This window comes from Condylura cristata, unplaced genomic scaffold, assembly GCF_000260355.1.
Source record: "Condylura cristata isolate star-nosed mole 26May11 unplaced genomic scaffold, ConCri1.0 scaffold00022, whole genome shotgun sequence".
NCBI lineage: Eukaryota > Metazoa > Chordata > Mammalia > Eulipotyphla > Talpidae > Condylura > Condylura cristata.
In genome coordinates, this window is record NW_004567123.1 from 4154418 (window position 1) to 4169787 (window position 15370).

The following is a 15370-nucleotide window of genomic DNA, read 5'->3' on the forward strand; positions in this document are numbered from 1 at the left end:
GCTGTGCCACCAGGGAGGGTATACGCTGATTTTTAATAACTGTGTTAACTCCAGTTATACAACTATAGCTCACTATCACAGTTTTTATATATCTTTATCTTTGATTTTGGGTTTTTAGATTACTTGCTGGAATATGAATGACATAGTATGTTGAGGAAATGATATAGGTAGTAGACATATTTCTAACTTTAGAATATATTTCTTTAACTTCAGATCTATAGCTGGCTATAAAATTTTTGAACCATAATCTTTTTTTTACTCTATGACATGTTGCATTCTCATGTAGGCTGCTGGTCTGCCTTGGGTTTTTAGTTCCGCATTTCCGTCTGTGTTGTGGTGCCCATTTCTACTCTGCTTGGCCTCCAACAAGTCGTTGACCACACTATCTTCTGGAGCTTTATGTTGTAGAGGGAAAGACTAAAGTCAGCCTGGCTTTTGTTTTGTCATAGATGATCTACTTTTCCTGTTTAGATTTTTGTGGAATTTTAAATTACATATTAAGTTTATAGCTGCAAAAATGTAAAAAAATCTAAATATTTATTAAGTTCTTTCTTTCTGGTAAGGTTTGTGATGCTCCATGTGCTGTTGCAGGGTTTCAGTGGGGGACACTGGCGGGCTCTAGATGAATGATTTCTGCTTTTCATCTCTGGTATATTTTCTGATTTCAGAATGTTACCAATGTGTGCATCTGCTTCCTTTATTTTCCTAGATTAAAAAGCATTTATTTCCTCTTGGTTCTTTTTAAAATGTTCTTTACTTATGTGTCATGTGTCATGCAGTTGATTTCAAGGAATGTTACTTCACGTTGTTCTCTACTTTGGGACATCATAGATTTAGGTGGTCATTGTTTTTAGTAGGTTACATTATATGAGTGGGTGTGTAATATGTGCTTCAGTCTTCACTGCCCTGTCTTTCCAAGTGGAATTGAAATCAAGTATGAATCTGTTAGGATATGTTACAATCATCTGATAATAATGTGAAAGAAAAAAACTTTCCCACAGAAATTAAACCAAGATCAGTAGTTTTAAAGTACATTGTAGCATCTTGTATAAACTCCAGCTTGCATTTCACATTATTCCTAGTCATGCCATGGTTCTGAAGAAAAAAAGTACTATGGATAATCAGTTAAAAGAATGACAGATTCCCTGATGTGCTGATCAGTTGTAATACCTAATTTTGATTTTGAGTGTGCTGTAATGGATTACCATATAGATGCCACTGAGCACTGAGCATTAAATGGAGCCATGTGTTTTTCAGAAAAGTAATATTTATTCACACTGTGTGGCTTCCCTGAATTTTCTTTTTAAATTTTACTCTCCAGTGAAACTACAAACAAAATGTCAATAGCTTATGTGGCATTCACAGTAGTGTAGCTTAGAATATCGGCTGCAGTGGAAATGCCATATTGTATTTTGCCTCAACAAAGGTAGGGTTCATCTGGGACTTTCTGAGGAACAGGCTTAGCAAGTAGACACAGACATTTGTGTGGGACTTATTTTTGTTGACCTCATATACCTTAATACATAAAAATGGCCCTTGTAATATTTGGGTTCAAAAATGATCCTCAGTGGGGGAAATGTTTCAGCCTTTGAGTTATTGTGTAAGATTTTTTTCTTATGGCAATATTCTTAGTACCTCAGATATTGGGCATAATGTTTCATGTCCAGACCTTACTGAGTTTATATTTTAGTGTGTTTGGAGTCCACACATTCTATAAATCTGCAAACTTTTATCCAGAAGAGGTGATGGTGATAGACATGATCTCAGAACAAGGAGGCTACTCATGGCTGACTGATGAGGTGTCTTGATCTACCTCACCTTTCTGAATAATTGCCTTTCTTTATATTAAAATTTTCTTGTATTGTTTTTGCTGTTACATGCTAACAAAAGTATCCTAAATCAAGATAGCTTTCAGAATGCTGAAATATATGCTTTGGTGCAAAATTGGTTACCTGACTAGAGTAAAGCTTTGAAGAACAGCAGGAATGACAAACACTCATCTACTTCTAGATAAATGCTATTCTGAATCTTCACAGTAATTTTTCTAATATGTACTCCACAAAGTTTTAAAATTTAGTCACAAAATTGGATCAGAAGATAATCCTAGAATATGATGAGATAATGAGAACTTTCCTCTAAGTTCCCTTAGAGGAAAACGCGTGAGAAAGTATAGCACCCAGTTAGTGAAAGTGAGCTGTGTGGAAAGAGACAAGAAGACTTTGGGGAGACTCAGTTGACTCTGGCTTCCATCACTGTGATGCAGGAACCTACCAATGAGAAACAATGCCCTGAAGGAGGGTTTATTTCTATTATTAGTATTTCAATTTCTCATTTATTGTGAAAATGTTCTAGTTAAATATTTGAAGATTTTTTTGTGTGTGTGTGGTTGACATAGAGATGCTACTCATATCCCCCTGCATGAAAGAATTTGCTACCCCACTTTGCAAAAACAGGTTGGCTGGCAGTCCAGCCATTAACATCTTCAGCTTTCCAGCCATGATGAACACTTCTCTCACCTCAGTTCCCTGTCAATGACTGGGTGAGACAGTGATATAAGATCTTAGCCATTTTCAGGCACATGGAACTGCTCTCATGGACTATCTTTCCTTTACAGTATTAGGTATGTTAGCAGAAATTTGTCAGCTTCGCCTGGTGGTTTGATGCTCCCTGCCTAATCTGTTTTTCCTCATTTCTCCCTCATAGATGTTATTTCCCAATAAAGCACTGTCACTGCAGTATTTGTTTCCCAGAGAACTCAACCAGCAATAATTACTATTCACTTGTTATCAGACATAAAATTTTTAGTGAAGAGAGAGTAAGAGTTAAGGAATTATAATAAAACTTATGTTCATTTGGAGGAGGCTCTTTCTTGGGTGTGGAGACCTCCAGCTGCTTATCTGGAATTGCTCACTTGGCTTGGCACAGCCAAACCACTGAGGCCCCCATCCTTATTCTCAGTTCTATAGTTTTTTTTTGTTTATTTGTTTGTTTTGTACTAACTTCTTTGCATGTGATGTTTTCCAGTCATCTGTAGACCACTTTCTGGGTTCTCCTGTCTATGTTGTCTTCTATAGTTGAAGGGATAGTCAGGTTTATATTCTGTTGGTGTACTATGTTTTCTTGTGTTCTTATTAACATAGAGAGAACAGTCTCTTTAAAATTCTGATTCTCTCTTTTTTTTTTAAAGATTTATTTATTTATTCATACAGAACTGGGGTACAGGCCAGAGGCAGAGTAGGGAACAGAACAGGCAGATTGATGAAGTACACTGCTAGGGGAGCAGCAGGAGGGTCAGGAGAGGTCTGCCACACCACGTGGTCACCTCCCGGGCAGGCGGGAATCAAACTCATGCTGAAGTGGCTTTAGCTTCTCAGTGCTGTGCTTCAACCCGCTGCGCCACCAGGGAGGGCCAAAATTCTGATTCTCTTAATGTAACTCCTTAACAAAACGTAGTCCAATTTTACACTTAGTTCTTTTTGTTTCTTATCCACCTCTATGTGATTTTGGTGTATATTGCAAAGTGAATACCTATTTTGATTTCCCTCCCTCAAAGGATCCACTTGCCTCTGCACAAATTATGAATAATCCATCCTGCCCAGCATTTGGTCTCTGACTGACAGAGATTGTGAGTTCTCCAGGCAGTATGTAAGATTGGGCTCATTTTATTTATTACTGAAGTCATTTTGTTTTGTGGCATCCATTTCCCACACATTTTTCTGCCATTTTTAACTTTTCTAACTAGTTGTGTATATTAATAATCATAAATATTTCTAGTCTTTCAAACAAATAGATGTAACATACCTGGAACATCAAAATTTTCTCTTTTGACCTGCACACATTTTTGTCTCTAACCTCTGCTCTGATTTCTTGATTCTCACTTTATTAAGAGAACTTCAATATACTGATATGTGTAAGGTTTTATCTCATCTTCTTATTCTAAACTCTCTCCCAAAGGATCTTGTATACATGAATCTTCAGCTGCTGTGTAGCTTATATACCAGTCAGATCCATGTATTCAGTTGCTAGATCAACATCCACTAAGATAGTCCATTGACATCTCAAATTCGAGGATGTTCACAACCAACTTGATATGTTTCAGTTACACATTCCTTCTGCATTTTATATCTTAGATAAAAGTATTGCCACCTTCTAACCATTGGGGATTTCCTCCCTTTCACCAGGAGGAATCATTCTTGAGTCCTCCTCTTACCACAATCACCCTACATGCTTTTTTTTTTTTTTTTTGACAATTTTGCCTCCTAAATATTGCTTTTCCTCTTCCCTACTTATACTGGTCCAAGGCATTTTATTCCTTGTTTGTAATAGTACCATTGCCTCTTCGTTGACATTTCTGCTTCTCTTCTCTGGTATCTTAAAGTGACCTCCAGCTGGAACCTGTTCATGGACTATACATTGCTCCATGAAAAAAATTAACCCCTGGCTTTGCCTGCCTCTAGTCACATCTTCTCATCTTAACCACTTGTCAGCCTTGCTGACTCTTTTGCTGCTGCTGTTCTTTCAGGCACCATATTGTTTTTGCCTGTTGGCTTCATATGTTCTTTTCTGGTTCTTTTCATTACTAGGTTAATTTAATTAATTCATAAAGTATCAGCTTGATGTCCTCTCTTCTAGGCAGCTTTACATGAAGCCCCAACTGATAAGAGCTACTTTCCTCCTCAACTATATAGCAGCTTATTCAAACTGCTCTCAGATATCTATTTTTGGGAATGATATTTTCTTTATCTCTTGGCCACTAATCATGAAACCTTCAGAAGTAAAGACTAAGTATTTTACTCATGTTTATGTCTATATTAAATGCCAAGCTTGGTATCTAGAATGTAGGTTTTTTTCACTATGTGGGATTTAGAGAGTGGTGTGCGTAGTTGTGTTTAAGTGTGTATCAGCATTATCACATAGCAAAAAAAGATATAAGGTGCCATTTACAATTATGGGACAAAAAGATAACAACTCAGCATGATCTAGGATAAATCTGAAATGCAAATGTAAGAGAGAATTTATTTTAGTGATTTTTAGCGTGCTTTCAGATATGTACTATTTTACTATATCCATTAAATACATATTGATATGACTATACATACATACATAGCAATATATGTACATAGCAATATATGTATTTGTATATATTTTATCAGGAATAAACTTTGTACAGCATGCATCACTGGACATGAATTTGTAACAGATCATATATAACTACATTTATATTTTGTTGCCCTTGAACAATTCTTTTTTAAGTTATTTATCATTTATTTTTGTTTGATTTTTCCTCTGTGTTTGGGATTAAAAAATAACCACATATTTTAACATTTTTTAACTATAAATGTTGTTGCTAATCCAGAGTTATAAGGAAAAACAATGTATATTTTGTGTTAGTGTGAACATAGGACCAGAGCAAAGATTAAAATTACCTATAAAATTCACAATTCATGGGCCCTCCCTGGTGGCGCAGTGGTTTAAAGAACAGCACTAAGAAGCTAAAGCCACTTCAGCATGAGTTCCATCTCTGCCTGGGAGGTGATTCACATGGCACGGCAGACCTCTCCTCACCCATCCGCTGCTTCCCTCAGCAGTGTACTTTGTCAGTCAGCCTGTTCTGCTCTTCCTTCTGTCTCTGGTGAATCCTCTCCCCGCCATTGCACCTCTGGCCTGTATCCCAGCTGTGTATGCATAAATAAAATCTTCTGGCCTATACCTCTGTTCTGTATGCATAAATAAATAAATCTTTAAAAAAAATTCACAATTCACAAATAAAAAGCATTTAGAATTCTTTTACTATGTATTTATTTGAACACATACTGTCTGACAGAAATACTTAGGTGCTGGGTATACATCAGGGAGCAAGGTAAAAGTGTTCTTGATGTCACGGAGCTTGTGCTGTGGCGGAGAGAATATACATTGAAATGAATAAACTATTTAGTAACAGCCTTAAAACTAAGAATGAGGACTGTCAAGACAATAGTACAAGTGGTGGAAAAGCTTGAGGTGGGGGGAAAAGAGTCAGACTCCTGAGTTAGAGTGCTCAGAAAGGCCTCTGTGAGGAAATGATGCTTGAAATGCCACACACTGCATGGGATTATGGTGATGGCACACGGGTGACTCGGTGATGGGAAACCCGCGGGGATTACAATTGAGATGGAAAAAAAAAATGTACAAAATGATGTAAAAAAAAAAAAAAAGAAAAGAAATGCCACCCACATGGAAAGGAGTTACCACCCATGTGATAGTGTGGGGCAGATACACTGTAGGTCAAGGGGTTATTTATACTGACCTTTGTTTGAAGGAAATTTACCTGTTGTGGCTTACCCCAGGAGGTGTTCTTATATGTTCCTTTATTATTGAGTGAGAACAAATAAAATAAGTACATTTATATGTCATGACCCAGCTGGAAAGTTAAGACAAAACAAAAAAAATGATAACATAGTAAAGCAAAGCAAAACAAAACTGTAAGCTGGTTCTAGTAGAGGAAGCAGTTTATTGGTTACCTGGGGATATAACTTATACAGGAGATTTGGATATAAATAGTTTTACCTTAATTTTTCAAAATGTTAAAATATTAGGTTGGATAAATCTAGAGTGAAGATTTCCATAGTGATATATTGTCAATACTTTATATGAGTATTTTGGTCAGTTTTTGCAATTTCTGAATTTTTAAAATAAGGTGATTGCAGATGAAGAACAAAGAATGTTATTTCCCAAAAAAATGAAAGTCTTGTGTTTTTTTTTTTGTTTGTTTTTTTGAGAAAAGCTACAGATACTCTTGTGGACCATTAGTTGTTCTTTATTACAGCATATCTACCAATAACTACAAACCTAAATGGGTTCTTTGGTTCTTTTTTTTTTTTTCTTTTTTAGCTATTTAAGAAACTTGCCACCAATTTCATTTTCTTGTTCCATTGAATTGTTTACTGTCTCATCTTCTTTGTTGCTCATTTTTGTCTCAATTCTGTTCCTTGTCCAAAGACTCAGTGATTCAGTAAAAATGGGAAGTAGATGAGGAAACAAAGAAATCTGGGGATCTTACATTTGAGAAATTATTCTTTAAATATTTATGAAATGGCTATGATTTGATTAAGAATAAATTATCGTTTTAGGGTTTTTTTCTTATTTTCCTTTAGGGAAATTATATACATAAATTTATACAGTAACCTCTTTTAAATGGAGAGGTAAGTTTGCCTGGAACAAGTAAAAGAAACTATTGGATACGAGTATAGGAAAAGTATATTATTTATGTGATTATAAATAGTTTTCCCCTTTTATATTTTTATATATATATAATAAGCCTATCATGAAAGTGTGTAATTTCATTTGTTGTTTATATTCGCTTTATATCTTACTAGATTTTGTTTATTTTATAGAAAATACTGCAATTTCTACCTGAACGAATTTTCTTTCGATGGCATTACCAGAGTATAGGTAAGAACAATTAAAATTTTTAAGAGGTAATATAGACTGCTTCCATTTTTAGTAATGTTTCATTTGATTAACACCATCAAGATAGATTATAGCAAGGAATGTTAACTAGAATGTGCAAGTTAAAACTGAGATAACTCCAACCCAGATCTTGGAGGAAAATATATCTGTCTCTTACTTTAAAAGTGCTACTTAAAGTGTGTTTTCTAAACCAGCAGCAGCATCCTCATGTGAGAGCTTGTGAGAAAATTCAGAATCTCAAACTCCAATACAAATGCAACCACAGTTGTATTTTTAGTAAGAGTTCTAGGCAGTTCTTGTGTACATAAAATTTGAGAAACATTGATTTAGAGTATTTTCCTTAAATAATTTTCCTTACAAAAATAGCTTGTTCTTCAAATTTTTGACACTGACTCAAGCAAATTCTGTTTGAATGCCTTAGAAGATGGCAGCAAGAGGGAATCTGAAATAAAGCAAGTTAGTTACCATGGTTGCCCTGTCTGATTCTTTATATCTAACAGTTTCATCTCAGTTTAATATTCACAGTACAACTGAAGTAGCCTGTGGTATTGATTGTGAATTCTACTTTCTGTTTAAAAAGTATGTGGCTTAGTCCACATACTTTGAAGAGTCTGACAAATCCTAAAATTTTTCTTCCTAAACAGATAGTCAAATGTGAGGAATGTATGCATGCCTTTGTAACAGAATCTTAACTACTTGATTATTCATATATTCAAATATTTATTGAAATAGAGATATTTGTATGCAAAGCTCAGTAGGAAAAAACAAAGAATGACTTCATCACTCTTGTCTTGTATAAACTGGTTACCCTAGCAGGAATTAGGTAAAAAATTATAGTACAACTGCTACTAAAATAGAAATGTAATGGTAGCAAAAAAGAGAGGCTGAATAATTCTGTTCAGCGTGAGGAAAGAAGGTTTTAAGAGAGAGGAAAGTGATTTTAAGACACTTGAAAGATAAAAGTGAAAAGTGTGGAATGGGCTTTCTAGGAGGGAGAACAATATGTAAGAGACAGGCAACCTAGAAGAACACGGAACTATCAGTGGACAGTCCAGAATTCAGAATCGCACATTTAGGATAAACTTTGTGAAAATGTAAGTGACTCTTATAAGCTGAACTATTTAATGTTATATGTTGTAAATGTAAAGAAAGTATATTAAATGTGTTCACTGAATAAATTATTACTTCAAGATAGTGCCTTGAACTTTAAGTCTTTAAATCTAAACATGCCAAGAAAATTTTGCTTTAAAAGTTAGAGTTATATCATTTATATTTAATTTAACCTTTGAGCTTGTGTATTTAAAGTAAACTAACAAATTTAAAAGCAAAGTTTAATTTAAAGAGATATCATAGAGATTTGTAGTGTTTCATCTTGTAGAAAGAATTGATGACAATGGAAATAGCCACATACAATATTTTCACCTGTGCTAGATACATTTCCTTCTTCAATTCTATATTATTTGTTGGAAAACCATCCTCATTTACTCCAGATAATACTTTAAAATGTTTAAAGTATAGTAGGCCTCCTCAGCACTAATGAACTAATTAGAACTCTATGGCAATTTATTTATCACTAACCTCTAGTAAGCTTCTAGTAGGCACTAGAAGGTGTTATAGCCATGACATGTACTGGTTAAAATTGCTGAAACAAGGAGCTTTTCATCCAATTTAATAGCATCTTACTGAGAATAGTGACTCCGGGATTGAGCTAGCAGAGTACCACTCTGGAATAAACTGGCTCTATAACATGGTCATAGTGTAGTATGCTTTAGGATGATAAAGTGTGAGTATTTGTATAGAAAATCATCTGTGTGACTTATCAATGCTTATATCTTTAATTCTTGAATAAAACATTCAGAGGATTGTGACCACTACCAGCTGTAGTAACATTTAAAAGTTTATATGGAGAACAGCATTATTTTACCTACTAGGTAAGAGGTACTGTTATCTAGAATATATAAAACCTAAAACCAGGCAATGGCTTCCCTAGTCTCAGAGAGTCAAACGTATCTTGTTGGATACGTTTATTTTTAGAAATTTTTTGTTCTTTTAAATTAATTAATTAATTAATATATATTTTATATCATTGTTAATTTTATTATTACATCGTTTGCTTTCTTTTCACAGGTGTAGTTCCCATAAAATTCCCACCACCAATTCCCCTGTGCACCATCACCATAGTCCCTTGTACTCTTCCCTCTCTTGTTTTGGTCCCTCTTCCCTCCCCTTACCTATGGATTGTCTGTGATTTAAAGCAGTCTGTTCATTTGTTGTTGTTGTTGTTTTTAATTGTTACTGTTTTTTTTTCTGTAACCCCTTACTTGGCCCTCTATATTCCTCCTATAAGTGAAATTGCTCGATGTTTTTCTTTTTCCTTCTGACTTATTTCACTGAGCATGATCCCTTCTAGCCCCATCTGTGTTGCTGCAAATAACATTAGCTTTTTTTTTTTTTTTGATTGTTGAATATTTCGTTGTATATATGTACCACATCTTCTTGAGTCAGTCATCTATTTTTGGGCATTTGTGTTGTTTCCAGGTCTTACCTATTATGAATAAAGCTGCAGTAAACATAGGGGTACAGGTGTCCTTTTGAATTAAACTTTTTGTGTCCTTTGGGTAGATTCCTAGAAGTGGAATTGCTGGGTCATGTGGAAGCTCCATTTTTAGTCATTTGAGGAAACTCCACACAGCTTTCCATAGTGGTTGGACCAGTTTGCATTCCCAACAGCAGTGTGGGAGAGTTCCTTTTACCACATCTTTACCAATATTTGTTGTTGCTAGTATTTTTAATATGTCCCATTCTTACTTGTGTAAAGTGGTATCTCACTGTGGTTTTGACTTATATTTCCTGGTAATGAGAGATGTTGGACACTTTTTCATATGCCTATTGCCATTTGTATTTCCTCACTGTAGACATATCTTTTAAATTCTTATGCCCATTTTTTGACTGTATTGTTTATTTTTAAGTTGAGTCATTTGAGTTTCTTATATATCTTTGTGATCAATTGTTATCAGTTGTGTGGCCTGCACAAAATTTTCCCAATCAGTGAGGTGTCTTTGTTTTGGTTAATATCTCTCTTGCTACACAGAAGCTTTTTAGTTTGATGTAACCCCAGCTGTTTATCTTTTCTTTCACTTTCTTTGCTTTGGAGGGATGAGTCTTTAAAGATGTTAGCAAACTGTATGTATTGTAATATTTTACCTATGTTTTCTTCTATATATTTTATGATTTTAGGTCTTTGTTCAGTTCTTTTTATGTAAGTATAGATGTTTAATTATTAATCAAACTACATAGAAATAGGTGTTAAGCAGGTTCACATCCTTCTTATGATGATCTTCAGTCTAGATATGCTCTGGAATCAGCATTCTTTAGAGTTAGAATGGCAGTTATTGACGGGTACATTGTTAACATGTTTTGCCCCCAGAGATATGGGTAGCACTTTATAGTCAGGCAAGTTTGTTACTTCTGTAGCCTAAGATGTATGTATTCATCCGTGCTAAACCCAAATTGCCTTTGTCAGGTTAGTCAGGCATTGCTGCTACATGAATTCAGATCAAATCAAATCTTGTCCACTAGTGACTTATACAAAAAACCCTTCTTTTCATACATAGTCTTTTGAATTTTTAAAAATTATGTTTATTGAGGTAATGTTGATTTATAACACTGTATATGTTTTCGGGGCGCAGGTTCACATGTCTACAAAATTTATTATCACATCATACCCAAGCCTTTTAGATTTTGAAATTACCCATAAGGGGTTGTAGATTTGTAATTCCATACATGTTTTTACTTACCTCACTGTACCTATTGCATTCCTTCCAGTAGATTTGAATCTTTTAAGACTTGCCATTTGTCACTGAAAGTTTTGACCAAGTTAGTTGTAAAAACTAATCTTGGCATCTTGAATTCTGCAAAATCACTGAGACTAGGGCAGGAATATTTTCACCAGTCATTGCCTGAAATTCTAGGTATGAAATAGTTCTTATTTTAGGCCTTATACTTTGTAGATACCTAGTATCTCTTACTAGGAAAAATACTGCTGTGTTCTATATCAACTTTTAAATGTTCTTGCAGCTGGTAATGGCCACAATCCTCTAAAATATTGGATTAAAACCTTCCAGTTTGGTTTACATACCACTTCCTGTCTTGCACTACAAATGACAACTTTGCTAGGCATAGAAACCTAAAATAAAAGCAACTGTCAGATTCTGCACACCTTGCAAGCTTTCAGTCCAATCCTGAAACAGAGTAAACTGATTTGAAGTGTAAGCTGCCACAGTGTTTGTCTGTTTCTTATCACATCAGCCTATTTTTTCTGTAGTACATCTAGTACATTCTATTTTTCTCTACACTGTTTTTAGAGGGGAAAAAATAGTTCTTTGTTTAAGGTTTTTAAGGCTGGTTCCTTGCTGTAAATCATAGTATAAAGAAAACGTATTTCCACTCTTGAATTTTTAAGTGAACATGATTCCTTATTCTAAACATCTGGAAATACTGCTTCAAGTCATATTTTTAGAATAAGATTAAGGAAATGACTGACACTACATTCATGGTCTTTGTGATGTGTGCTATTTGTCTGATTACAAATGGAAGGAAGGATTTGTTTATAGAACTTTTAGTGAAGTAATCATGGCAGATAAAAGCGACTGCTTAAAGCTTTTTCTCAGCAGAGTGAGAACTGATCTGACATCAAATGAGATGACAAAGAATGACCTATCAGCAAAGTAGGATGATGCAAGCACAGGCTGTGGCACCCATAATGTACCCATGTAGTATCAGTACAAGACTCAAGTTATATGTGTGATATACATGCATTTGCTATGAGGGTTTAATGCTCACAAACCTTTAGAAAGGTTTCCTGTCCCATAATATGTACAGTTCCTGTGTTCAGTAAATGTTGGCCAAATGGGTGGAAAGATCTATCTGTCTGGCTGTCTACCAATCATCTCATCTATCTGATTTTTATTTTTTGTAGAACTGGGGCATAGGCCAGAGGTGGGTGGATGACAGGAGTCAGCAGAGACAGAATGGGGAACAGAATAGGCGCATTTACCGAAATACAGTTCTAAGAGGAGCGGCAGGTGAGACAGCGTAGGTCTGCTGTACCATATGTGGGTTATTTTCCTGGCCAGGGGTCAGATTCAGGCCATGTTGGTGATAGTGCTGAGATTTAACCCATATGCCACCAGTGAGGCCCTATATAATCTGTGTTAAAGATTTAAATAATCCTTGGTCTTAAAAGGGTAGGTACAATTAGTGAAAAATACATACATGTATATTACTTCATTCACATATTTCTTGTATATGTGAGCCATTAAACCTGGTTTGCTCAGTTTTTTTTTTTCTTTTTCTTATACCTAATATAAACCAAGTGTATAACTAAACTGCAGGTTTCTTTGTGTTTTTAAGTGTATTTGACTTTATCTCTTGGGCTACCCAGTGGCCCCACATTGCCTGGGATATGACCACCTCTGAGGAACTTTATCTCAGTTTCTTCTGTCCTCTGGACTCCTACTTCTTCTTGGGAACCTGAGTGTGACAGCCCTGTCGGGCCCTTCACAGTTAGGCAGAATGAGAACAGATCTTCCCAGGAACTAGCAGTAAGGACTCAGGCTGAGCTAAATCCAGGGACCCAGCTGACCCTAATGTTATGTTAGCTCATTTGGTGTCTCTCTGGGGTACTCTTTGGATGCTTTTATCATCTTTATTTCTTTGTGCTCCCTCCCTACTACTCAACTTCTTTGTGTTTTATCCTCTGAAACATCAGCTCTTGATTTCACCTCCTTGGCTACTTGAATCCTGGGTTTCCACAGAAGGGCTGGTAAGTGACATTTGGAATTGGCCATAAGAGAAAATAGGCTATGAACTCAACCCCATTAACTGAAGGAGATCAGAACCCTCTGTGGAAAACTGTCTTGACTGTTACATTGTCTCTCCAGATTGCTGCCATGTCTTCTGATCACTCTCCTTTCTTTTTTTAAATGACTTTGCTCCCTCACAGTACTTTCCCTTCATACAAACTCCCAGCCCACCCCTAAGCCCCATTCTCTTCTTATTTCATCTTCCAGATCCTTGTCATCAATAGACCTTTGCTTGACCATAACCTTCATCCTGATTATTTACTTATTCACTCCCAGGCCACCTGCTGTTTTTTCTTTTCTTGTTTGAAACAGTTGATCTACAATAAACTGTATGTATTTAAAATGTATTCTGGTCAGTTTTTGACAGAGATGTGTATCTGTGATGACATTACTACAATCAAGATAACAAACATAACCCTCACTTCCAAAGTTTCCTCATGTTCTTTTCCCATTCTCTACCATTTCATACCCTAGTCCCTAGGCAACCATTGACTTGTTCTGTCACCATATTTGAGAATTGATTTTCTGGTCTTAATAGAAATAAAATCATATAGTATATACCCTATTGTTTGCATTCTTTCACTCAACATCATTATTTTGAAATTCATGTGCTGGTAATATATTAATAGGAGGTGAAGGGTGAAATCTGTGCTGGTAATATATTTATTTTGGAGTAATGCAGTATTCCATTGTATGGATGTATATTAGTCTTTTTATCCATCCACTTGTTAACAGGAATTTAGGTTATTTCTAGTGTTTTGCTAAAAATAAAGCTACTGTAAACACTTGTATACCACTTTTGTAAGGAAAAATGCCTTCTTGTCTCTTGAGAGTGGAACAGCTGAATTTTATAAAGGTGTGTGGTTCATTGCCAGATTATTTCCCAAAGTAGTTTTACCATTTTATATTCCTACCTTCAGTGCGAGGCTTCCAGTTACTCTACTTTCTAGTCAATACTTAGCATGATCAACATTTTCAGTTTAGTGGTAGTGGAATATTATTGTGGTTTTAATCTGCTTTTCTCTAGCTACTAAAGATCTTACATATTTTTTATGCTATTTACCATTTGTATGCCTTTGGTGAAATTTATGTTGGAAGCTATTGCCCATTTTTTAAAATGAGGCTTTTTTCCCCACTTAACATTGACTTTTAAGAGTTCTTTACATATTCTGGATATAAGTATTTTATCAAATAAATGACTTGGCAATATTTTCTCCCAACCTCTGACTTACTTATTTTTTTATTTTCTTAAATTGTCTTTCATAGAGTACTTGTTTGAATTTTGATGAAATCCAATGTATCAATTTTTCTCTTGTGGATTGTGCTTTTAGTGCCATGTCTAAGGAATATTTGCCTAATCTAAGATCACAAAAATCTTCTATGTTTTCATCTAGAAGTTCTGTAGTTACGTGCTTCATATTTAAGTATTTAACTTGTTTTTGTATAAATTATAATTTATTTGGTTATATATTATTAGGTGTCTGATAAGTTTTCAGTTAATTTAAAATCCATCCAGTGGACTATTGCTCTCTTGTAAGTGGCGAGATATTGTGGTAGTAGAATTTGTGTGTTTCTGCTCTACTGGCAGCTTTCAACAGACCTTGCATACCAATTCCCCAAAAGGGTTTCTCTTATCTTCTTATCCATCCCCTGGTATTACTGCTTATTAGTTCACTTGAGGTATGATATATAAAGGAGTATGATATATAAAAGTATGATATATAAAGGTATGATATATAAGGAGTTTTTTAAAAATTTGAATAAGAAAGGATTTAGTAATGTTAAATTGGATTTGAAATATCTTTGTGAACATGTAGCTATAAAATATTTTAAGAGACCTTTAAAAAATTGCTACTTTTATGAGACATTGTCAAACTTGGAAATTCTCGCAATTAAAAATGAGATAACAAAGTGGGCTTTGGAAATGTTGATGAATTAACTAACATGAAAGCCAAGAAAATAAAAGTATAATAAATTCTGTTATAACCGAAACATTTAAACTAATATGAATGTTAATATACTTTTTTTTCAGTCACTTTAATCTTCTGTGAAATCAT

General features: G+C 34.9%; 1 protein-coding gene across 1 annotated transcript in view; it reads left to right on the forward strand.

Moving 5' to 3' along the window:
• Positions 1 to 15370, forward strand: part of RALGAPA2 (Ral GTPase activating protein, alpha subunit 2 (catalytic)) — a 285916-nt gene that overhangs the window by 41456 nt on the left and 229090 nt on the right. The window contains exon 4 of the mRNA XM_012728090.1: positions 7374 to 7431. Within this exon, the coding sequence (XP_012583544.1) occupies positions 7374 to 7431 (58 nt within the window). The remainder of the gene's footprint in view (positions 1 to 7373; positions 7432 to 15370) is intronic.